Source organism: Theropithecus gelada, chromosome 7a, assembly GCF_003255815.1.
Source record: "Theropithecus gelada isolate Dixy chromosome 7a, Tgel_1.0, whole genome shotgun sequence".
In the NCBI taxonomy this organism is placed as follows: Eukaryota; Metazoa; Chordata; class Mammalia; order Primates; family Cercopithecidae; genus Theropithecus; species Theropithecus gelada.
In genome coordinates, this window is record NC_037674.1 from 27,692,068 (window position 1) to 27,717,786 (window position 25,719).

Sequence of the window (25,719 nt, forward strand, 5' to 3'; positions counted from 1 at the left end):
TGATTATTATACATTGCATGCCTATACCAAAATATTGTATGTACCTCCATAAACGTATACACCAACCAGGTACCCACAAAATTAAAAATTAAAAAAAATTCTGCCAAATAAAGGTAACATTTGTACATAGTGAAACATTTCTATAATTCAGAAAGATATAAAACGGAGAGTAGTCTCCTCTTGCCATTTCCTCCAACTTAATTATTTCTTCCCCTCTCTCTTTTTTTTTTTTTTTGAGATGGTTTCACTCTTGTCACCCAGACTGGAGTGCAACGGCACAATCTCGGCTTACTGCAACCTCTGCCTCCCAGGCTCAAGTGATTATCCTGCCTCAGCCTCCCAAGTAGCTGGGACTACAGGTGCACACCACCATGCCCAGCTAATTTTCTGTATTATTTTGTAGACGGGGTTTCACCATATTGCCCAGGCTGGTCTCAAACTCCTGAACTCAAATATCTACCCACTCAGCCTCTCAAAGTGCTGGGATTACAGATGTGAGCCCACCATGCCTGGCCTTCTTAAGGCTCCTTGAAGGCATGTATGTGAATAGGGTAATTTTACACACTCCTTGCATTGTTTTCAGCTTTGCAACAATAGCATTCTCTGCATTATTTATGGCTACTAGGTTGTTACTGATTTTTTTGTTATTATTATGACAACTGCCACAGTTTTCTTCTTACATGTATATACCTTAGATACTTTTGCAAGTGTAATCAAAGGTGGAATTCCCAGCAGTTCCATTCCTGGGTCAAGGGTATGTAGTTAAAATTATGATAAATGTTGTCAAATGTCCTATAAAGTATGTTGAATGAATTCATGCTTTTCATCATGAGTATATATGCAATATTCATTTAGTATTATCAAATGAAAGTTATCAAGTCTAAATTTGCCTACTGGATGGGTAAAGAGTGGTGTACCACTTTTGCTTTGGTTTGCATTTTTTTAAATCTCAAGTGAGGCTGAGAACCTTTTCGTTACATGCATCCTTAATGTTGTAGGAAGTCTGGGTGCTTAGGAGGGTACACCTGTGCTAAACTGTAACTTCCTGCATATAAACTAAAGAAAAATAAAGAAAAAGAATAGGTTTGCCTAAGATCACTCAGTGGTAAAGCTGGGGATCTAATACTTTTTTCCAACATGCTGCACCTTTAAATATTAAAGATACAACTCCATCCCTTTCAAATATGTCAGTAATATGGAACAACTAGTTAGTTTTACAATTATAACTATTTAGAACTATTATTCAAAATATCTTCTGCACAGTTTCTTGCATTTCTTTAAATAAATTCTATCGCCGAACAAAAAGTACTAAACATAAACAAATTAATAACAAAAGTGGCTAAAATTGGTAGTATCTAGTGTCAATTTTTCATGTAATTTAGAATCAGCTGAAAAGAGGAGGGAAATTCTCCTATTTTCACCTGTAATTAGAACTCTTGGGGTCTAGTGTCCCTTCAGAATGAAAGCATTTTCCCTACTTGTCACCACAATGGCATTCCATGATATACTAATGAATCTCTCCTTGAACCCCTTACCTTCTGACCTTGATACATCTATTTTGATAAACCAAGTACCCCAGGGAATCATACTTACCTTGCATTCCTCATCCAGTAAATCTAGAATGCCTAGTTTTGATTCTATAAGATTAATACAAGGCTGATTATCATAAAAATCTATGAGTGTCCATGGAATTTGTTCCTTCATATATTCTTCTTGCTCCAATTTGAAGACATGCTGAAATGAAAAAGAAAAAAAAGCAGTCATTACTGGATCATTGTAACAAAGAATGTAGTCAAGAAACAATGTTTATATAAAACACTAAGATGATACCAACATAATTTGAGATAATCTATGGCTTTCAACAACAACAACCTCATGGGAGAAGCATGATTTACACACAGAGAAAGCAAATAAAACAACAGGAAAACCTCAGCTACGTAGGATTCTTGGTGAACAAGTAAATCTAGGTATTTTAAATAGCTGATCAACGTAGCAATCTTTGTGATCTTTTGATTATGTGTATTTTCAAAGCCACACTATGTATTTTTGGCTTCTTCAGTTATCGTACTGTGCTGCTAACAACATGGGACACAGGAATGCCTTGGCTGGCATTTAACAACTATGTTGATGCCCTCCAGGCTACTGAACCACGCTGGGCAATGCTTTCAGCATAACAAAGTACTTCTCCTAAGGGACTGTGGTGCTGAAGTTCACGTGGCTCAGAATTAGTTAATAATTGGCCTTTCTCGTGACTGCCCTGATTATCTTTGATAGTCATGGAGTCTATGACTCACTTTTCTGGCTTCAGCTACTGTGCTCACCATTGCTTCTCATCTCCATTTACACAAAAATATATATTAACTGTCTACTATGTGCCAGTCACTGCACATGGTTAACAACACAGATGTGGATGCTGCCCTCATGGAGCTTGGAGACAAGTGGGAGAAGCAGACAGAAACCAAATAACCATAAGGAATATAATCACAAGCTATAGTAATATTACAAAGGAAAATAATATGAGCTATAAGAGCAAGAGTCCTCATCTAGTTTGGACACAGGCTGGTCAGGGGAGGGCTGTGTGATCTAGTCTCTAAAGATGAATGGGAGCCAAGCTAGTGCAGGTGGGAAGGGCAATCCAACCACCGCCACAGCTCCTGTTTCAGGCTGCTGCCCAGCCACTGCCCAGCCAATGCAGCTGACACCACCACTTCTAGTCTCTACAGATGCTAATGACTGCGACTCATTCTTAGGGAGTTTCTGCCTTCCTTTACTTATCTCTTTGATCTCCTTTGGTTCTTTCACAAATCTTGCTATTTTTGTGGGAAGAAAAGACTTTTGTGATGACGATCAAACAACCCATATTTTCTAGGACCCCATGCCCTGTGAAACTTACATGCCACAAGATCTCCAATGAATACTCTCCTCATGTGTCTGGAACTTTCCCACTTTATTCTGTACTTATTGTAATGCTACTCTTGGCTCATTTGCACTTTTTTTTTTTTTTTTGGGACAGAGTCTTGCTCTGTCACCAAGGCTGGAGTGCAGTGGCACAATCTCGGCTCACTGCAACTTTCACCTCCCGGGTTCAAGCGATTCTCCTGCTTCAGCCTCCTGAGTAGCTGAGACTACAGGCATGTGCCATCACGCCCGGCTAAATTTTTGTATTTTTAGTAGAGACGGGGTTTCACCACGTTAGCCAAGATGGTCTCAATATCCTGACCTCGTGGTCCACCTGCCTCTGCCTCCCAAAGTGTTGGGATTACAGGCGTGAGCCACCACGCCTGGCCTCATTTGCAGTGTTTACAGTCTAACAAGCTATTATAAGCTTTAACAAAAAACAGTCATCCATAAGAATATTTATGTCATGCTAATAATGAAGAAAGACAGAGACCCTCTCATATTGTTTTATACTCAGTACCTGTTTTAAGAAAAAAACAAGGAAGTAAAACTAAAGACAGGCAGCCCGGCGCCAGGCCCAAAACCAGGCCTGGGCCTGCCTGGCCTAAACCCAGTAGTTACAAAACAACTCATGACTTAGAAACCGATGTTCCTGACATTGTAGAACATTGTGAAACTCCCTGCCCTGTTCTGTTTCACTCTGAACACCGGTACATGCAGCCCCTGTCACGTACCCCCTGCTTGCTCAAATCAATCACGACCTTTTCACGTGAAATCTTTAGTGTTGTGAGCCCTTAAAAGGGACAGAAATTGTGCACTCGGGGAGCTCGGATTTTAAGGCAGTAGCTTGCTGATGCTCCCAGCTGAATAAAGCCCTTCCTTCTACAACTCAGTGTCTGAGAGGTTTTGTCTGCGGCTTGTCCTGCTACATTTCTTGGTTCCCTGACCGGGAAGCGAGGTAACTGTCGGACAGCCGAGGTAGCCTCTTAGACGGCTTAGGCCTGCCCTGTGGAGCATCCCTGCGGGGGACTCTGGCCAGCCTGAGTGACGCAATCCTAAGAGCGTTCCTGAGTAGGCAATTGTCCCAGTGGAACACCTCATCAGAGGAGCGCGTAGCAGGCCCCCACAGAGGATTAACACAGTGGCTGAACACCGGGAAGGAACTGGCACTTGGAGTCCGGACATCTGAAACTTGGTAAGACTAGTCTTTGGAACTTGCCCCACTCCATTTGAGTGGAAGCGTGGCCTGATCGCCCACGGTGTGCCTGTATCGGCACTTTTGTTCTGGTTTTGACTTGACTTGACTTGGTAAGACTAGTCTTTGGAACTTGCCCCACTCCATTTGAGTGGAAGTGTGGCCTGATCACCCACAGTGTACTTGTATCAGCACTTTTGTTTTGGTTTTGACTTGACTTGAATTGCTGGATACTTTGGTTTTGGTTTTGACTTGGATTAAATTTCTTGGTACTAGGATTTTGAATTTCGTGGTGTTCTGATTTTGGTTTAGTATAAACGATAAAAACGTGTGTGTGTGCCCTCTTTACCTGTTCTTTGTTTTGTGGCGAGTGTGTGTGGTGTGAGTGTGGTATTTTGTCTTGCGAAAACATGGGTCAGATGCAAAATAAGCCCACCCCACTAAGAACTATGTTGAAAAATTTTAAGAAAGGAAAAAAGCGGGGGGGAAGCAGAATTTATATAAAAAGAATGTTATATGGTAAATTCTTGTCCTGAAATAAATTAACTGGTTATTAAAAAAAAAAAAGTTTGTAATAAGTCAGAAGTTGAGACATGTCAAAAAAAACTGTCTGCAAAAGACGTAAAAAAAGAAAAGTTATAAAAAAATTTTATGCAAAAAAGTTATATAATTTAGAATACTACTGAAAAAAAAACCAGTTTATGTGCAAGGTGTATAAAAAAAGGTAAAATATACCTTTAGCAAAAAAATTATAAAGAGGCATAAGAATGTGGATTTTTACCCTACATTAAAAGGTCAAAAAAATTATTGTTTTGAAAGTTTAGGCAAATTTTAAAACATTAACTGTAAAGAAAATTTTGTGTGTAAACATCATAGCTAAAGTTAAAAAGGTATCATCCAGTTTTTCTGTGAACTGGACATTAAAGTAAAAATGCAACAGGTTTTTCTTAAAACATCAACCTGCTCTTTAATAAAAATTGTAAAAGGTTAAAAAGAGTCTATAAAATCTTACCTTATGGTGAAACATGAAAAATTAGATAACTATGTCTACAAAGTTTTATTAAAATTAATAACACACTAATATAAAGGTAAAATTTAGCTTATCTGGTATAAAAATCATACAAAAAGCATTATTAAATATAAAATGGTGTTTAGCTTTTTTTTAGTCTAAAAACTAACAAAAATAGGTGCTAAAGGAAACATTCATTTTACTAGAAGATCATAGAAGTTAAAGAATTAAAACAAACTTTGGCAATTAAGACAGCATACCAGGATGCAAATGTCTGGTTGGAATGGATCAAATATTCCATCTGCACGTTAAACAAAAGCAATTGTTATGCTTGTGCACATGGCAGGCCAGAGGCCCTGACTGTCCCCCTTCCACTGAGGTGGTCCTCCAGTTGACCAGGTGTGGGCTGCATCGTAGCTCTTTTCCAGAATTCTACAGCCTAGAGTAAGAAGTCATGCCAAGTTCTCTCTGCTATATCCTGAAGTCCCTGCGGGTCAGCCCCCGAGGGCCATCCAGCTTCCGTCTCCTAACACTAAGTTCACTTCGTGTCTCTCATGGCAGGGAGGAGACTTAGCATTCCTTGGAGACTTGAAGGGATGCAGTGAGCTTAAGAATTTTCAAGAGCTTATCAAGAGCTCTTATTCATCCCCAAGCGGATGTGGGGTGGTATTGTAGTGGACCTTTACTGGGCACTCTGCCAAATAACGAGAGTGGCACTTGTGCTTTAGTCCATTTGGCCATCCCTTTCACCCCTGCATTTCATCAACCAGAGGAAGAAAAAATAATAATAAGACATCGTAAAGCAAGAGAAGCCCCTTATAGGTCTTTCAACTCTCACATCTATTTAGATGCAATTAGAGTCCCGCAAGGAATACCAAATCAATTTAAAGCTTGAAATCAAACAATTACAGGATTTAAGTCAATATTTTGGTAAATGACAGTCAATAAAAATGTCGATTAGAATAAACTACATCTGTTACGACCAACAACAATGAGCTTTTCATGAGTTAAAAAGAAACTCATGTCAGCCCAGCCCTGAGGCTACCTGACCTGAGAAAACTCTTTATACTCTATATGTCAAAAAAAAAAAAAAAATGGCAGTTGGAGTTTTAACCCAGACTGTAGGGCCCTGGCCAAGGCCAGTGGCCCATCTCTCAAAACAACTAAACGGGGTTTCCAAAGGCTGGCCCCCATGTCCAAGGGCCCTGGCAGCAATGGCCCTGTTAGCACAAGAAGCAGATAAGCCAACTCTTAGGCAAAACCTAAACATAAAGTCCCCCCATGCTGTGGTAATTTTAATAAATACCAAAGGACACCATTAGCTAATAAATGTTAGACTAACTAGATACCAAAGCTTGCTCTGTAAAAATCCCCACATAACCACTGAAGTTTGCAACACCCTAAACCCCGCCACCTTGCTCCTGGTATCAGAGAGCCCAGTTAAACATAATTGTGTAAAAGTATTGGACTCAGTTTATTCTAGTGGGCCCAACCTCCGAGACCATCCTTAAACAACAGTAGACTGGGAGCTGTACGTGGATGGGAGCAGCTTCGCCAACCCCTGCAAAGTGACTCTGAAAAAGACAACAAGCCCTGCTCCAGTCACACCCGGAAGCTGACTGGTCTACGCATGGCTGAACCATGAGGAAACTCATCGCAGGACTCATTTTCCTTAAAATTTAGACTTGTACAGTAAGGACTTCAAATGACCTTCCTCAGACTGAGGGCTGTTCCCAGTATATATATATATATCAAATCACTGAGGTAGTACAAAAGATTGCTACAGTCCTATTATTTTATGGTTATTATAAGTGTACCAGGACTCTAAAAGAAACTTGTTTATATAATGCTACTTTATCCAAGGTATGTAGCCCAGAAAATAACCAACCTGATGCGTGTTATGACTCATTTTAAGCCTCCCATGATCTCAGTTTTTAAAATAAGACTAAGGACTGATCCTTTTCTAAGTGACACAGTAAAGTAATAGCTAGGACAGAAGAAAAAGGGGTCCCCAAAAATATAACCTTAAAATTTGATGCCTGTGCCGCTATTAACAGTAAGTAGCATAGATTGGGATGCGGTTCTCTAGATTGAGAAAAAAGTTACACAACAGAAAATAATTATATCTGTCAAGAATCATATTTATGTGAAATGTGTCAATACTGGTCTTGTGTCATTTAGGCTACTTAAAATAAAAATAAAAAAGATCCTGTTTGGCTCCAAAAAGAAAAAGTCAGCCCCTCCTGCACGAGTGGGAGCTGCAACCCTTTAGAGTTGGTAATTACAAACCCCTCAGACCCAAAATGAAATTAAAAAAATACATAACATTAGGCATTGATGAAAAAGAACTAGATCCTAGCGTACGCATCCTAATAAAAGGCGAGGTTCAAAGACACTCTCCAGAACCAGTATTTCAGACTTTCTATGATGAACTAAATGTGCCAGCACCTGAGATTCCAGGAAAAAACTAAAAATTTGTTTTTGCAATTAGCCGAATATGTAGCCCAGTCTTTAAAAGTCACTTCATGTTATGTTTGTGGAGGAACCGTAACAGGAGATCAATGGCCACAGGAAGCCCAAGAATTAGTTCCTACAGACCCAGTTCCTGACGAATTCCCGGCCCAAAAGAACCACCCTGACAATTTTTAGGTTCTAAAAGTCTCAATTATTAGACAGCACTGCATAGCTAGAAAAGGAAAAAGATTCACTCATTCTGTAAGGCAGCTTAGTTGTCTTAGGCAAAAACTGTATAATAGCACTGCAAAAACAGTACCACCCAGAATTCCACCAGGACTAGACTGCCCCCACCGGGTTATACTGGATATGTAGACATAGAGCCTACTGTTAAGCTGCCTGACCAGTAGACAGGTACTTGTGTTATTGGCACTATTAAACCATCTTTCTTCTTACTGCCCATAAAAACAGTTGAACTTCTGGGCGTCCCTGTTTATGCTTCCCGTGGAAAACGAAGCATAGCCATAGGTAATTAAAAAGATGATAAATGACCTCCTAAAAATTTATACAATACTATAGGCCTGCCACTTAGACACAAGATGGCTCATGGGAACACTGGACCCCCATTTACATGCTTAACCAAATCATACGGTTGCAAGCTGTTTTAAAAATCATCACCAATAAAACCAGTCAAGCCTTGACTATTCTGGCCTGGCAAAACAAAAAACAAAAAACAAAAAACTCAGATAAAAAAATGCTATCTATCAAAATAAACTGGCTCTCGACTACTTGCTAGCAACTAAAAAAGGGTCTATAAGAAATTTAACCTTACTAATTACTGTCTACACATAGATAACCAAAGGCAAGTAGTTAAAGACATAGTTTAAAATATGACAAAACTGGCACATGTACCTGTGCAAGTGTGGCACGGACTTAATCCGAGAACCATGCTTAAAAATTAGTTCCTAGCACTAAGAGAATTTAAAACTCTTATAATAAAAGTTATAATAGTAATAAAAACCTGCTTACTGCTCCCTTGTTTGATACCTGTAGTTCTTCAAATGATTAAAAAAGCTTCATCACTACCTTAGTTCACCAAAATGCTTCAGCACAAGTATACTATAAAAATCACTATCAATCTATTGCACAAAAAGACTTAAGTAGCAAAAATAAGAGTGAGAACTCCCACTAATAAAAAGTGAGAGTCTCAAAAGGGGGGAATGAGGAAAGAGAGAGATCCTCTCATATTGTTTTATATTATTTTATACTCAGTACCTGTTTTAAGAAAAAAACAAGGAAGTAAAACCAAAGATAGGCAACCCGGCGCCAGGCCGAAAACCAGGCCTGGGCCTGCCTGGCCTAAACCCAGTAGTTACAAATCAACTCATGACTTAGAAACCGATATTCCTGACATTGTATAGAAGAACATTGTGAAACTCCCTGCCCTGTTCTGTTTCACTCTGACCAGCAGTGCATGCAGTCCCTGTCACGTACCTGCTGCTTGCTCAAATCAATCACGACCTTTTCACGTGAAATCTTTAGTGTTGTGAGCCCTTAAAAGGGACAGAAATTGTGCACTCGGGGAGCTCGGATTTTAAGGCAGTAGCTTGCTGATGCTCCCAGCTGAATAAAGCCCTTCCTTCTACAACTCGGTGTCTGAGAGGTTTTGTCTGTGGCTCATCCTGCTACAATAAGAAAGCAAATTTCTTCTGTTCTTTTGATTAATGAGAAGGCAAATAGGGCACCATATGTCAGCAGGACACCCTGACTGATGGTATGAGTATCTTCCAAAACAGTGCGCTCTGTTTTTAAAAATTTCATTAATTTATATGCAGTCTCAATATTGACAACAGAAACACTGCTCTAGACATTAAATAGAGCATTATTTCTCACACACCATATCTAGTTTGGAAAAGTTCCTGGGGTCTTTAAAATTTTGGATGCTCAATTGTCAAAGAATACAGGCATGTAGTTCAATATGGCAAGAGATTCTTGGTCAATATAGTGATGCCTTCAAACACTAAGCATGCCAGTCACGGCGTTTCTCATGCTGACTGCCCCCAACTACATCCCCAGATCGGGTAACAGCCCTATGCAGTCAAGTTCTTTATACTATGAGACCCCACGTTCCTAGTCACAGCTGACTAAACCAGTGTGGGTATGTGAGGGCAGTCTCCTGCTAGAGACCTCTGATGAAAAACTCAACAGTGTTAATCAGATTCTCTCTCTCTCAGGTATTTGAACTGGGAAACAAGAAAATAATCAGGCAATTAGTAATGGGAGTTGAAGCTGAAAGAAGCCAAAATGAATGGGAGATAAGCGAGTTAAGAGGATGAGAAGAGTATTCCAACCACTGCTGGGTTCACAAGAAGTTTAAAGTGAGTGAGAAAGGAAAGAGCTTGAGGTGGAGAAGATGTATACAGACTAGAAGGAAAGAACCTGCCATAGGATAGGAAGAGGGTGCAGATCAGTTGTGCAGAGAGAATCAAAGATGCAGAATGTAAGGGGGTATGTGAAGAGAGAAGGAGAAACAGGTGGATAGAGACAGAAAGCAGGAAAGAGGAGGAGACGCAAGAGACCAAAACACACATGCAGACAGGAGGCCCCCTGAAAAACAGACAAACTAGCCAGTTCCTAAAGAGGCTGGCATTGCTTCCTTCCATTCCAGTCACTCTGTGTGGAAACAATCGGAAAGAGTGGAAGGCTGTGGCATTAACTAAGTATTAAGAAACTCAGAAACACCTTGAGAAACGGTAATGCTCAGTTTAGTTTCTGATAGGTTTTTATTAATTTTTTTATGCAGAGATGAAAATCATATTAGTAGTCATCTTATTATGGAAACAGTCATAGGCCTAAGGTTTTAAGATCACTTCTACGTTATTTCACTGTGGTAGGAAGCTTAATTTGCTAAACAAAGATGGTTCAAGTTTTTATCATAGTATATGGAACATGTAATCAAACAGTCTAAAAGGTTTTATAATGACAAGCAGCAACTCCTTGTCCCATCTCTCCCCAACCCCAGCCTCGCTCCCTGGAGGCAACCATTTTTAATTCCCTTAGCTATTTCTTCTGATATTTACCTACATATTTCTAAAGAATATGCTTATCAGCTACCTTCTGATTTATCACTATGAAACATCTACTGATTACATTATGACACAAAAGAGGCTAAATTCACATACACCACCTCCGTCCCACTCTTCCACTATTCTCCCCATATTACTATTTTTAGATCCTCTTTTGTTTTTTACCAAATTTGTAACTTGCAATGTCTTTAAACATCTGGTTTTTGTGCATCAACTACAAACCATACCACTTGACCTCTCTCTTTACAAGTGAGGATTTATTAAGGGTGTCTTTCCTGCCCTTCAGCTCTATCTTCTAATTCCTATGGGTGTCTCATTTTAATATCCTCTTTCATCAACACTAAGAATCACTCCCACTCTTGCACTTAGAACTGTGCCTGGCACATGATGGACACTTTACATATTCCAACCCATTTAATCCATAAAACCACACACAGCAGGTACTATTATTACGTCCATTTTATAGATGAGGAAGTTAAGGCCCAGGGAGGTCAACTAACTTGCCCAAGATCTCCTGGATAACTGACACAGGGTAGGATTCCAACTCACACAGTTCACCTCTGGGCTCTGTGTCCTTCATTATTACAATCTGCTGACTCTGATTTTTAAGCATTTCTGAATCTCCCAACACCATGGTACTCCTCTAAGATATTTAATGTTACTACTTCACAAGAGCCACTCAAAATATTCCCATTGCCATTGCCTCAGTGAATGTCCCAGACTGTTGAAAAGAGAATATGTACTCCACTTCCCATAGAAGGTCACTTATTCTTTGAAAACTGGTGTTCATGTTTGCCGTTCAATGAAGTCCCTTGTCAAAGACAAGGATGGTCAATTCACGTGTAGCTTTCACTAGGCAGAAGTTTCTCCAATACTTTCTGGCTACTTGAAAGCTATTACAAAAGTTCCACCAGCAAAATACTCCAGGTTTTTCAAAAGGGAATTTTCATTATGGATCAGTAGTACCAACTGAAATTGATTTTCATTTGCAAAGCAAACACTGGCACCAACATTTTTACTTTGGGAAGACTTGGCAGAGTGTTAGTCAGGATCTATTACTTATGTGTTCAGTCTGTTTCTCACCCCCTTCTTAGTTACCATCTCTTTTTTTAAGAAGGAAAAAAAAAGCCACAGTATTATCAAGGTCTCTACACTTGGAATGGGGGAACATTTGAAATTAAGCACGTAACTTTTGAATTAGTTCTTTGTTTCAATGTTGAATGTGGCTCAGTTATGCAGATGATTAATCAGGCTGCACTGATGGAAGTTTTGACTTTGTCCCTGGTATAATTTGCATTGAAATGCTTTATGAAATAAAAGGTTCTACTAGAACTGATGTTAGCACATTCCACTGAGCAAAACTATCAGACTGACACTTGTTAAATTGCTTACTGGACTGAATAAACTCTGTTTTGTCCAGTTAAAAGGGTTTTCTCTTTGTTACAAGTTTTATTTGTAAAGTCCTGTCACATTCATGGTCTAAACTGGGTTGAAAGAATTGAAAATTGTCCAACAGATAGGAAACCGCCTGGAGTGGAGGGTTGTATCTAAGCCTCCACCATCAGTCATGTTAATTCAAGGGGCCAAACAGTGGAGGAAAAGAAATCCACAAAGTAGATTATCTAATTAATTACCATTCAAAATGAGTCAGAAACAAAAAACAATACCCTCCAACAGCCTCTTATGAGTACACCCCGTTCTGCTACTAAAGAAATACTAGGCTCATTTCCCTGGGTGAGTGAGGGGGGGAAATGCAGGTATAGATCAGAAATATAATCTACCTTAAAATTAGTACTAATGATCACATCTCACAAGAACTCTGCTGGATGTACAGCTCTTAACATTTTATTAAGCCATTTGTGTAGCCCACCACATTTCTTTGTGGTGCTTGTCCTGTGTGGAAGATTGTCAATCTTCGGCCTGTTGCATACTTCCAAGGGCTTTAAAGCAATGTGATTAACCGTACTTGGCCTGCTGCTTTTGGCTTACTTTGTATTTTTAGCTAGATGCTACTGTAGTCTTGAAAGGATATGGATTCTGTCTGGGATGCATCTGTTCCTTTCAGAACCCTTCCTCCCATTACCCTGTGAATAAGAACAAATGGGGACCCCCTGAGAAGGACATCTTCCTACAGTGATCACCTCACCAGCCCAGTGTTGTGGCTTTGTAGCACACCCCCTTATCTACCATATTCTAGAACACTGTAATGCTACTAGGCTGGCCCAGAAAAGGTTTAAATGTTGAATTCACTTAAGTTGCATTTGTTGCACCATCATGGAATCATGATGTGTATTATTTATAGTGGCAGTAGACTCCAAGGTGTAGAGAAAACTTGGGTCTTGGGTAATATGGACCATTTCATCCTCAGACTTGTTAGGAGTACATTTCTTGGTCTTGAGACCAGTATTTTTCAGTTACGTATGCAACTGCCTTTATTACACCTGGTTATCACAATTCAATTCTCAGGTGTTGCAGAAAAATCTACCTCTTTCAGACTGTAGATGGAAATAACTGTGAAAAAATGATGCAGATATCTTCTAGTTTGTGCTAAACGCACTGCTTTATTTTTACAGCCCACGTCTTTCATTGAGGATACGAATTGTTAAGAGGCAGTCTTGTTTTGCTTTTCAAAGACATTTTGTAGAGATTTTTCACTAATGTGAATCTGATTTTATCTACTTGATTCTGTATAGATTAAGTAAATATGTATGATAAACTTAAAAAAAAAAAAAAAAGAGATTATGTAAAATTCTGCATTTTAGTTCTGACATCTTGCTAATATAGCAAGTAAGCATTAAGAAATTCCACATACAATTAACTTAAAAATAACAAACTGAAAGATACCCCTGGGCTCAAAGCTTCATACTCCCAAGCAATTACCTAACACACTGTCTGCTTCTTTCAATCTATTTGTTCCAAATTTTCATTATTATCAGACAGCAATCCAAGGATAGCCTTGAATCCCACCTGGCCCATAAAACATTTTTCTAATGTTGTACCATTCATTAATCATCAGTTCTAAATTCCATATAATAATTGTAATTCACAACTTCATTTCAGGGATAAGCTTTTAAACAAAGACTAGGAATTCAAGAGAATAATTTATAGCAGAATATTATTTAAGGAAGAACATTCTTACCATATTGAATTGTTGCTGTAGTTTTTCATTTGCATAATTTATGCAAAACTGTTCAAAACTATTTATCTCAAATGTTTCAAATCTGTAACCACGAAGATAATATGGAAAGGGGAGAAAAGGAACAAAAAGCTTTTTAAAAATATTCAAAATATACACATTAGGAAGAAAGAAATGGGACATCCCCCAAATTTGTAAAACTTTCTTTCCATATCAGTGAAAATAAAGATTTATAAGTCAGTAACAAGAAATATGTACCCAGCAGATGAGCATCAGCCATGCAGTAGAGAGGCTTTTTTTGTTGTGTTTTGTTTTGTTTAACGGCCCTAGCATGCAGAGGTGTTCAACACTATGAGTTTTTGAGGGCTCATTCACCCCCAAGTGGGGAACATCAGAATTATGATAAACCCATTGCTCTTGCCAATTTACTGACTCACAGCGTTACACACACATAGGAGGGAAATAGGAACAGAGATCCTACAGGTTCTTTTGAAAAAGAGAACCAGAGAATGAAAAATTAAGTATGAAACAAGCACAAATATGAGGGAAGGATTTTAACAGCTAAAGACAGGTACCCAAATAAGGCAAACTAGCAAATAAAATTAGATTTTTAGAATTTCAGTGATAATTTACCACATGAGCATCTGAAAACCAATTAAGTCTATGCACTAGCTAAGTAAATTAGCTTCAGATTTGAAGCATTTTTTGTTTGTTTTACTTAAATTTTAAGCAACATGCAATTGCATCACCATCATCAAGGTATTCTTCAATTGTCGTAGGCAAAGTCTCCCTTCTCTTTACCAGTAAGAAACAGAATCAAATGCCCACTTAGACTTACTAGGTAAGTTCTAGAAAGGAATGCTCTCTGGCAGACCAATTAGCCAAATATACTCACCCGTAAATGTCCAGCACACCAATAAAAGAGTGCTGTTTGACAGCAGAATGGAGAGCCTGATTGACATTATCTACAATCCAGTTAAAAAGCTTGGCATAGATGTGCTTGGCCAAAGCATCACGGGCATTTGTGGCCTGCAGCTTGGAGATGGGCTTGATGTACGTCTCTGTGGCAGTAGCCAGCTTCCGATGGCAGAGCCAGTGACACATCTCCTCATAGTCCACACCCATGAGGTCACAGAATATGCAGAGAGGTTCATGCTTGGGCTGCCAAAAGATAATGAGTTATTTCCTATGACCAGATAAATCAAATAAGAATCTCCTAGAAAATGTTAACAAAGAGTTAACAAATAAAATTCAGCAATTTCTTTGTTACAGCAAACACCAAGATAACTCAAAGTTGATTCGTGATAATAAACACATTCATCCATTAAACTGGTATCCAGGCAGCATTTTGCAATCTCTTCTGGGGCTCACTTCAAAAATTACCTCTTCCTTTAACTCTTCATAGTATTTGTTTGTATCTCTCTTAAAGTACCTTCATTCATTCGATCAAAAAATCAGTCAGTTAGTCAACAATTATTTACTGAGTGCTACTATGCGCCAGACAGCAAAAACAAACATGGTCCCTGCCCTCCTAGAACTTACAGTCACTCGGGAAAAATGGATATTAATCAAATGATTGCTCCCTAAAATGAAAAATACCACAAAGACCAAGGACACTATGCTGAGTCCATGTGAGAGGAATATGCTTTGTTTAGGAAGCAGGAGACAGTTCCCTTGAGAAAAGGAAGGTGCTAACTGGGTGAAAGGGGGAGAAAAGGACTTTCCAAGCCAAGGAAACAGCTGGCAAAAATATTCTGTGGTAGGAAGGAAATCACCTATAGGAAGGATTGAAGCTGAATGAGGGAGAAAATGTGAACTAAAGTCACAGAAACAGACAGAGGCTATACCCCAGCTGGTCTTTATCCTTAGAGAAATGGGAGACCACTGAAGGGTTGTAAGCAGGTAATTTGACAGTTATCTGTGTGACTTTTTAGATAAGAATGACTTTCATGACTTACATATCCCTGTACCCCCTAGAATATCTTCCAGGAGCCTTGCATGAGTAGGTGTTTGATAAATACTTGTGTATTTTAATCCATGTTAGTACATTATATTTTTCAACATCTTCAATCACATGTATCAGTGGAATCTGACAACATTTCTGGGGAACAGGCAGGGTGAACATTGTCTCTGGTGGATAAATGAGGAAATAGGATCCAAGATAACAAATAGCTTGTCAAAAATCAGCTGGCAATTGACGTCAGAGTTGGCATTAGAACCTGGGTCTCCTGACACCCTCATCTGTAGACTCTTCACACTCAAGCGCCCCTTCCTTCTTTCATCCCCCTTTCGCCCAAGTAATCACTTTAGATACAAACCAGCACCACTGCCTGCTCAACTCCCTTACATAAGCAGCCATATACATGTACGTGTTTAGAGTCTGACATCATTTAGAAGTGGGTCAGGCGGGGCCAGGTGGCTCACGCCTGTAATCCCAGCACTTTGGGAGGCTAAGGCAGGAGGATCAGCTGAGCTCAGGAGTTTGAGACCAGCCTGGCCAACATGGTAAAACCCTGTCTCCACTAAAAATACAAAAATTAGCTGCTTGTGCTGGCGGACACCTGTAATCCCAGCTACTGGGGAGGCTGAGGCAGGAGAACTGCTTGAACCTGGGAGGTGGAGGTTGCAGTGAGCTGAGACAGCACCACTGCACTCCAGCCTGGGTGACAGAGTGAGACTCCATCTCGATTTTCTTAAAATTAAAAAAAAAAAAAAAGTAGGTCAGCATTCTGTAAACATATTCTACTTGAATGTTGTTACCATATTGTTCTATTACATCAAGATGGTTAACTGTTTGGTTTAAATTCTCCACAGCTTTACTCATTTTTGGACTTCACCTATCAATAATTGAGAGAAGTCAATCATCTCCCACTCTGACAGCAAATTTGTCTCTTCTTGTGGTTTCTGTTGATTTTTGCTATATATCTTTTGAGGTTATGTCATTAAGTACATAGAAGTTTAGCACTATTACATACCCCTGGTGAATAAAATCTGTTCTCTTTAAAGATGGGATTTCATTCTGTTGCCCAGGCTAGAGTGTGGTGGTACAATCGTATCTCACTGTAGCCTCAAAATCCTGGGCTCAAGAGATCCTCCTGCCTCAGTCTCCTAGGATTACAGGCAGACACCATGCACAGTGAATAAAATCTTTATCATTGCAAAGTCACTCTATTTCCTTCTAGCACTGCTTTTGGCCTCAAAGTCTATTTTGTTCAATACCCGCACAGTGCTGCCAGTTTTGCCCTAGCTAGCATGTCTTTTCTAAACTTTTTTTTTCAAACTTTCTGTACCTCTATAGTTTAGGAATGCTTCTTTAAAAAGTATATACCTGAAAATTTTTTTTCTTTTTTCAACATTTATTTTAGAATCGGGGGGTGCATGTGCAGGTTTGTGCACAAGTACATAATAAAGGAATATTGTGTGATGCTGAGGTTTGGAGTATAAATGAATCCATCACCTAGGTAGTGCACATAGCCGCCAACTGGTAGTTTTTTTCAACCATTACCCTCTCTTGTATTCCCCCGTGTCTCTTGTTCCCATTTATGACCATGTGCAACCAATGTTTAGCTCCCACTTACGTGAGAACATGTATTTGGTTTTCTGTTTTTGCATTACTTCGGATAATGTTTTCCAGCTGAGTCCATGTTGCTGCAAAGGGCATGATGTCATTTTTTTTATGACTGAGTAGTATTCCATGGTTATATCTGATTTTTTTTAAACCAGTCTAACAATCTAAGTCTTTTAGCTGGAGCATTTAGTCAATTTTAAATTATTTCTATCTTATTTTGTTCTTTTGGTTGTCCTGTTATTCAACATTTCTTTTTCTCCCTCTTTCTTGCCATATTTTGATTTTTTTCAATGCATTTTCCTCTCCACTAGTTTGAAAGGTTTACTTTGTTACTATTCTGTTATATAATTAACATAATGTAACTAGGTAACACTAACTCCAAACACCCCATCCCAATTTATCCTCTGTTATTCAATACTTTAGTTCTACCTTTTGTGTGTGGGGGCAGGGTAGGCGGCTAGAGATTCATTTCATATTTTAAACTTTTTATCTAATTTTAGACTAACAGAAAAGTTGCAAGAATAGTACAAAAAATTCCCTTCATTCAGATTCCCTAAATATTAACATTTAACCACATTCCCTTTTATCACTCTCTCACTTTTTAACACACACACACACACACACACACATATATATATATACACACACACACACATATTACTTTTTCAGAACTTTTTAAGAGTAAATTTCAAACACAATGCCCCTTTTATCTAAATATTTCAGTGTGCATTTCCTAAAATACATGGACATTATCTTACATAAGTGCAGTATAATGAAGAAAATGAGAAAATTAGCAATGATACAACCCTATAATATAACCTGCAGATCTAAATCAGTCTTTGCCAGCTGGCCTAACAGTGTGCTCTACAAAAAATAATTAATTTTTATGGTCCAGGATTCAATCCAGGATCATGCATTGAATTTAGCTATCATGTCTCATTAGTCTCCTTTAACATGAACAGTTCTTCATTCTTCTTTGTCTTTTGTGACCTTGACTTTTTGAAGAGTCCCTCAGTTTGTGTCTCTATGATATTACCTCATGATTAGATTTTGGCAGAAATACCAGAGAAGTGGTGTCACACACATCCAAAGCTATGTGATATTGATTGGTCCAAATATTCGTACTATCAATTGTGATCACTTGGTTAAGGGAATGTCTGCCAGGTTTCCTGACTGCAATGATAACTATCTTTCCCTTTGTAATTAATACATGTCTTGCAGGGAATTCTATCTTTTACCAGATCAACATACTATTATTATTTTAATTAATCAAATTTTACCTACATTTGCCCACATTTTACTAACTTCTTAGTTCATTTCTTCTTGCATCTTAGCTCTTCTAACTGGGATCACTTTCCTTCTGCCTAAACTATATCCTTTAATATTTAATATTTCCTCTAGTGAGGGCTCACTGGCAACAGCAGATTCTTATAAGCTTTTTTTTTTTTTTTTTTTTTTTTTTGAGACAGTCTCACTCTATCCTCCAGGCTGGAGTACAGTGGCACGATCTCAGCTCATTGTAACCTCCGCCACCCAGGTTCAAGCAATTCTCATGACTCAGCCTCCCATGTAGCTGGGATTATTGGCATGCGCACAACGCCCAGCTAATTTTTGTATTTTAAGTAGAGAGAGGGTTTTGCCATGTTGGCCAGGCTAGTCTCAAACTCTTAGCCTCAGGTGATCCACTTGCCTCAGCCTCCCAAAGTGCTAGGACTACAGGTGTCAGCTACCACACCTGGCCGCTCTTAAGTTTTCAATTGTCTGAAAATGCTTCCAACTTTAATTCATTCTAGAAAGATATTTTAACTGGATATATAATTCTAAGTTAATAGTTTCCATTCTAAGAACACTGAAGATATTATTCCACTGTGTTCTGGCTTTTATAACTGCAGCTGGAAAGTGAGCTATCAGATTAACTGCTATTTCTTCAAGGGCAATCTCTTAATCTCTCTGTTTGAAGTTTCCTCTGTCTTTGATATCATTATGATGTGCTTAGGAGTAGATTTCTTTTTATTTATCCTAACTAGGATTTTCTGTGGGTTAGTCATTTTCACAAGTTCTAAAACTTTTTAGTAATGATCTCTTGGAATATTATGTCTGCTTCATTCTCTCTCTTCTCTCCTTTATGAATTTTCATTAGATTAAAATTAGACAAGATTACTCTATCCCTCTCTCTTAATTACTGTTTCAAGTGCTCTATCTTTGGGTCTTATCTTGCATTTTGGGCAATTTCTTCACATCTATCTTCTAGCTTATCAGTTTTCTCTTCAGTTGTGCCAAATCTGCTGTTAATTTATTTTGGCATTCTTAGCAGGTATGACTCTGCTATCTGTCATTTCTCCTAGCTCCTTCTATTTTGTTTCACTGGGGGACTTGTGATTTCTGATTGTGAGTCAATACTTCTTGTAACTTTTCTGATGGGACTCCACTGAGGCCTAGACTGAAGGTGGGTCCTCCAAAGTAGATTTGCAGTTGCTCTGTCAGGTGCCTAGGCCACTACCGGCCCAGGATCAATTTAAGCTATATTTTCTTTATGTAGTTTTTTGAGACCTTCCAGGAACTATGAAATCAGTCTGGGAATGAATATGTGTGAGAGTCAGTTTGCTGTTATAAATTTTTAGGGAGCTAGTTTTCTGCCTCCACTTGGCACCAAAGTATGGGTCAGGTTAAGTTTTCTTTATACTCTTGGAGTCGGTGGTGGGCAAATTGATTACTAGCTCCCCACTTAGGGTCTCAGCTTTAGGCAGGAGTCTTTGTGTTCCCCTGTTTATATGAGTCCTATGCTTTGTCTTTGTCTTCTGTAGCTCACTTTGCTATGAAACCCAAAGCTCAAGGTCACTGGGTTCAGCAAATGCCTTCAAGGTGGAGCAGAACTATCAAATAGATATGTCTTACCAGTAACTTCTAAAGCTCATTTAAGGCCAGGCACAGTGGCTCATGCCTGTAATCCCAGCACTTTAGGAGGCCAAGGCAGACAGATCACCTGAGGTCAGGAGTTCAAGATCAGTCTGGCTAACATGGTGAAACCCCGTCTCTACTAAAAATACAAAAATTAGCTGGACGCGGTGGCACACACCTGTAATCCCAGCTACTCAGGAGGCTGAGGCTGGAGAATAGCTTGAACCCAGGAGGTGGAGGTTGCAGTGAGCCGAGATCACATCACTGCACTCCAGATCAGGCAACAGAGAGAGATTCTGTCTCAAAAAGAAAAACAGGAAAAAACAAAAAACGAAACAAAAACTCATTTAATCTCCATGTACCCCAAATAGTGAAACTGTAGTACTCATAGCTATCATCAAATCAATAAAGTTGACAAGCACTGGTTAGAAAGTAAAAATAACAGAATTACAAGAACTGGATGGAAGTAACTTCTGGACAAGTACCATACATTGTAAATACTATTCCTCCAAGATGATATTAATAACTTCTAGACATCTCAAATAGGAAAATAGTACACTCAAATTTTAGGTAAGACTCATAGTGAAGTGATACATGTGATACAACATTAGTCACGACTTTCTTGATCAGGAGAAGCCTGACATTTGGGGAAAGGTCACAAGGGCAAAGATGAAAGATGGTGATGCAAAAATCAATTGAGTTCTTTTTAAAAAATCCAGTTTGTATGCCAACATTCAGAATAGGGTTATTCATAACAGCCAAAAGGTGAAACAACTCAAATATCCATCAATCAACCAATGGATAAACAAAATATGGTATCTCCATATAATGGACTATTATTCAGCCATATAAAAGAATAAGTATTGACACATGCTACAACATGGATGGATTTTGGAAGAAGCCAGTCACAAAAGACCATATATGATATGATTCCATCTATATGAAATGTCCAGAACAGGCAAATCAGCCAGAAAACAGATTTATGGTTACTTAGGGCTAGGGAAATTGACACATAGGTAACAATAAGTAAAGGGCACTGGGTTTCTTTTTGAGGTCATGGAAGTATTTTAAACCGACTATGGTGATGGTTGCACATATCTGTGAATATACTAAAAGCCACTTAATGGTACACTTTAAATGAGTATGATATGTGAATTATATCTCAACAAGGCTTTTAAAAAGACTAGCAATGTTTCATTAGAAGAAATCAGGGTTTAAATTAGAATTATCATTTTGCCTTTTACAAAATCACCATTAGAAAAAAAGAGGCTGGGAGAGGGGAGGAGGAATCATGCATCTAAAATTAGGACCCATGGCTTAGGAAAATTACACCTCAAATAGAATCATAAAGAAAATAATGAGGATCAAGCTTTCTGAAAACCAAACTCTCTGCCCATCTAGCTCTTGGCCCTTGGACTAATAAATAAGTTACAGGGCTGGATGCAGTGGCTCACACCTCACACCTGTAATCCCAGCACTTTGGGAGGCCAAGGTGGGCAGATCATCTGAGGTCAGGAGTTCAAGACCAGCCTGGCCAACATGGTAAAACCCTCTCTCTACTAAAAATACAAAATTAGCTGTGCATGGTGGTGTGCACCTGTAGTCCCAGCTACTCAGGAGGCTGAGGCAGAAGAATCGCCTGAACCCAGGAGGCGGAGGTTGCAGTGAGCTGAGATCATATGCCTTTGCACTCCAGCCTGGGCAACAAGAGTGAAACTCCGCTTCAAAAAAAAAAAAGTTACAGAAAAAGTTTTCTTTTCAAATCATAAAGTCACTTATTTTATATTATATCATGTCTCACACATCTAATATAGTATCAAAGTAGTATATCCAGAAAAGACAAGAAATAGATTCTTTTCTTACAGGAGTAGAGAATCTGTTTTTACACAAGAGGCTACAGATCCAGAGAAAAAAGGCAACTGAGTTGAATAAATGCCATTTAAATTAAGGCCTTAATTAAGAATGCCAAAATGAATAGCATGGCTCTTTCCACAAGGACCTCAAATCCTAGTAGGTAAAGGCAAGCAAGAGAGACCTTTATGGAACAATGTGATTTGAGCTACAATAAAGGAAAGCAGAAGGGGGAGTATGTATCTAAGAAGACATGCTAGAGATCTGCCTGTGAGAAGTGAGTAAGAGCTGGCTAGGGAAGAAGAGCAATCTACGAACCCCAGCAGGGAGAATCTGAGCAAAGCCAGGAGAGACAGCCAGCCTGGCATGGAAATGGCTGGATGTGGAGTGTGCAAAGCAATGAGAAAGAAGCTCAATAGGAAGTCAGGTGTCAGTCATGAAGGCCTTTCATGTCATGTCATGTCATGCCAAGTAAGGTGTTGGGTCTGCTTCTGAAGGCAGTGGGGAGTCCTGAAACATTTCAGTAAGGGCATAATATGATCCCTTATAGCTTTAACTTCCATGAGTTTCTGATCTTGTGGGGCCACATCTGCATCACAGTCACTAATCTCATCTATCCAACCCTCTCTCTTTCACTCTCTATCTCTGTCACACACACCACAAAATCACTATGCACCAGGGATTAGAATCCATATTTCTTTATTCTCAGTTTGAGATTCTCCTTTTGATAATATATGTCTTTGATAACTATATTTCTGATAATATTGAGAGAGAGACTTAAACTATATTGCTTCTTTACACAATCTACAAATCTAAAACACAATTCAACTACCATCCCACTAAAGCTTATTCTGAACTTACAGGTATTGTGCAGCTGTCTGCGTCTCGGGATGTAAATCCAACATTGCCTAAGTGAAGGATGCCAGCAAGTATTCGGAAAATTCCCATTTGATGAGATTCACTAATTCCTGAAACAAGAGAGTGAATGAACAAGTGATTAATTTCAGAATAGCAACTAAACAATTATAGTAGACAATTTTAAGCCTATTGTTAATTCCTGAATATTGGCAGATGTTGTGCATATTATAATGTGTCATAGCTAACAACACTTTCGTCTTTGTTGACATTAACACATTAGGCAGTTTAGCATCATGGATGGATAACATGGCTGCTGACTGTGGCTGATCTGGCTTGAGACCTGGCTCTAGTACAGACCTATCATCTCAAATGGACAGGTAACGTCAGTATTCTATGCCTCCATTTTCTCATTTGAGATATGAAAATAATAGTGACTATTTCAAAGTATGTGAAGATTAAATGAGATAATGCACATAGCATACTTAATACACAATGTGACATACAGTAAGCGCTAAACAAATTATTGTCATCATTGTCACACACTGGGTTTAAAATTAATAGTATTACCATTTCTATTTATCTCTGCTCCAAATACAGCCCAATAAAGCTGTTACTTCTTAAGGCTGTTTAAAAAGTAATTATTTAATCACTTCTTTAAACTACAGACCAAGTATAAGTCAAAGACACCAAGATTAGAAGCGTTTGGGCTGGTGCTATATCCCAGCCTGATGAGTATGCGTCCAAATACAGCATCAGAGCAGAAGTTGAAGGATAAGGCAAGATGAGAAAGCTGGACAGCTTTTGGCTTTTATCAGATCTGGCTTCATTTTTAAATAACATAAGAATCTCATGAAAATTAGATACAATTGCATGCAAATAGAAGCAGTGAAATCATTTCCAAATATGTAATCTAAGAAAGGATAATTCAGTACTGACCCTATAATAATAATTATTATTATTTTTTACCATCTCCTGCATTATGACTTTTTCTTTTTTGTTTTTCGACACACAGTCTCACTCTGTCACCCAGGCTGGAGGGCAGTGGTGTGATCTCAGCTCACTGCAACCTCTGTATGGCTTTTTCAAATTCACAATTTACTGTTTACAAATAGATTTAGCCCGAGAAGAAATGCAGCGATTTTCAAACTTTTAATATGCATATGAATCACCAATAGATTTTGACAATATGCAGATTATGTTTCAGTAGGCCTGAGAAGGGATTCAGGATTTTGCATTTCTAGCAAGGCCCACAGTGGTCCTGGTCCATACTGTAATTAGCAGTGCTTTTAAATTAAGTTAACTCACCTGAGGGTACTACTCAAAATGCCATCATATGATTTTAGAGTTATTTACATTCTGAGGTTTTTTTTTTTCTTTAAGTTGTTGATGACAAGTTCTAAAGATTAATTTATTCATATGTAGGCCCAACATTTTTTAAATCCCAGAAACAAGATAGTGACATCTGAGCTGCTTCAGAAGTGTTGGAACAGAAAAAAAAATGCTGGAATAAACTACATGTAATGTAATATTCTGTCATGATGCCAACTCAGCCACATTTCCCAGCTACAGAAAGATCCCCAAAACCAAACAAACAAACAAACCAAAAGCTCCTACAAAAATGCGAGCTTGTAGAGGAGCCCATTTCACTTAGCTTCATGTTTCAGATTTTGTAAAAATTTAAGCAAAGAATTACAAGTAGCCCTCCCCTGATGCCCCAAATATATTTTGAACAGTTTTATTGAAGGCTAATTTGCATACTATAAAATTCACCCATTTTGAGTGTGCAATTCAATGATGTTTTAGTAAATTTACAAAGTTGCACAACTATTACCACAATCTAATTTTAGAACAGTTCTATCACTCCAAAAAGAAACCTCCTGCCCATTTGCTGTCTAAATGTGTTCTATGTGGAATATTAAATCTTTTAGCAATACTCGCCACTTAATATAAAGTCAAGCCAATATTCTAAACAAAGGTTGCTTGAGTAAAAAAGCTATTCCTCAGAAGAGCTCAAGAATAAAGTGACATCACCTAGCAAAGTGCAGGCCTGTCTGGTGTGTGCCATCTCCTTTGCATCATCCACTCCTTCAATCACAGGACTGCCTCCTTGTTGCGTGTAATTAAAGTCATCTGCATTTCCTGTAACGAAGAAAAATAAAAGTTTTCTGGTTTATGAAAAAGCCTTGACTTCTACCCTTATGTCCACTCTGAATCAGAGGTGGTGATAGCACAGTTGAGTGTACAGGGTCTAGAGTTTGACTGCCTATGTTTTCAATTGTATTTTAATAAAAAACTAAAAATTAAATAAAATTTAATTAAATGGGGTAAAATATTTATAGTTTATTTATGTTAATTGGTAAAACAAATAGTCCTTTCCTAAGGGTTTTATTCCAATCTACACACTAGAACAATTTCCTCAAATCCTTTACTCCCCTCATAAGAAACCCTACTGGGCCGGGCGCGGTGGCTCAAGCCTGTAATCCCAGCACTTTGGGAGGCCGAGACGGGCGGATCACGAGGTCAGGAGATCGAGACCATCCTGGCTGACACGGTGAAACCCCGTCTCTACTAAAAAAAAAAACAAAAAAACTAGCCGGGCGAGGTGGCGGGCGCCTGTAGTCCCAGCTACTCGGGAGGCTGAGGCAGGAGAATGGCATGAACCCGGGAGGCGGAGCTTGCAGTGAGCCAAGATCATGCCACTGCACTCCAGCCTGGGCAGCAGAGCGAGACTCTGTCTCAAAAAAAAAAAAAAAAAAAAAAAAAAAA

General features: G+C 38.8%; 1 protein-coding gene across 3 annotated transcripts in view; it reads right to left on the minus strand.

Moving 5' to 3' along the window:
• MYO5A (myosin VA) overlaps positions 1 to 25,719 on the minus strand; it is a 221,617-nt gene that overhangs the window by 86,711 nt on the left and 109,187 nt on the right. For all 3 annotated transcript variants that reach the window (XM_025389828.1, XM_025389830.1, XM_025389829.1), the window contains exons 8-12: positions 24,985 to 25,092; positions 22,957 to 23,063; positions 14,674 to 14,939; positions 13,782 to 13,863; positions 1,594 to 1,734 (exon numbers count right to left, since the gene is read on the minus strand). In XM_025389828.1, coding sequence (XP_025245613.1) covers positions 1,594 to 1,734; positions 13,782 to 13,863; positions 14,674 to 14,939; positions 22,957 to 23,063; positions 24,985 to 25,092 — 704 coding nt within the window. The remainder of the gene's footprint in view (positions 1 to 1,593; positions 1,735 to 13,781; positions 13,864 to 14,673; positions 14,940 to 22,956; positions 23,064 to 24,984; positions 25,093 to 25,719) is intronic.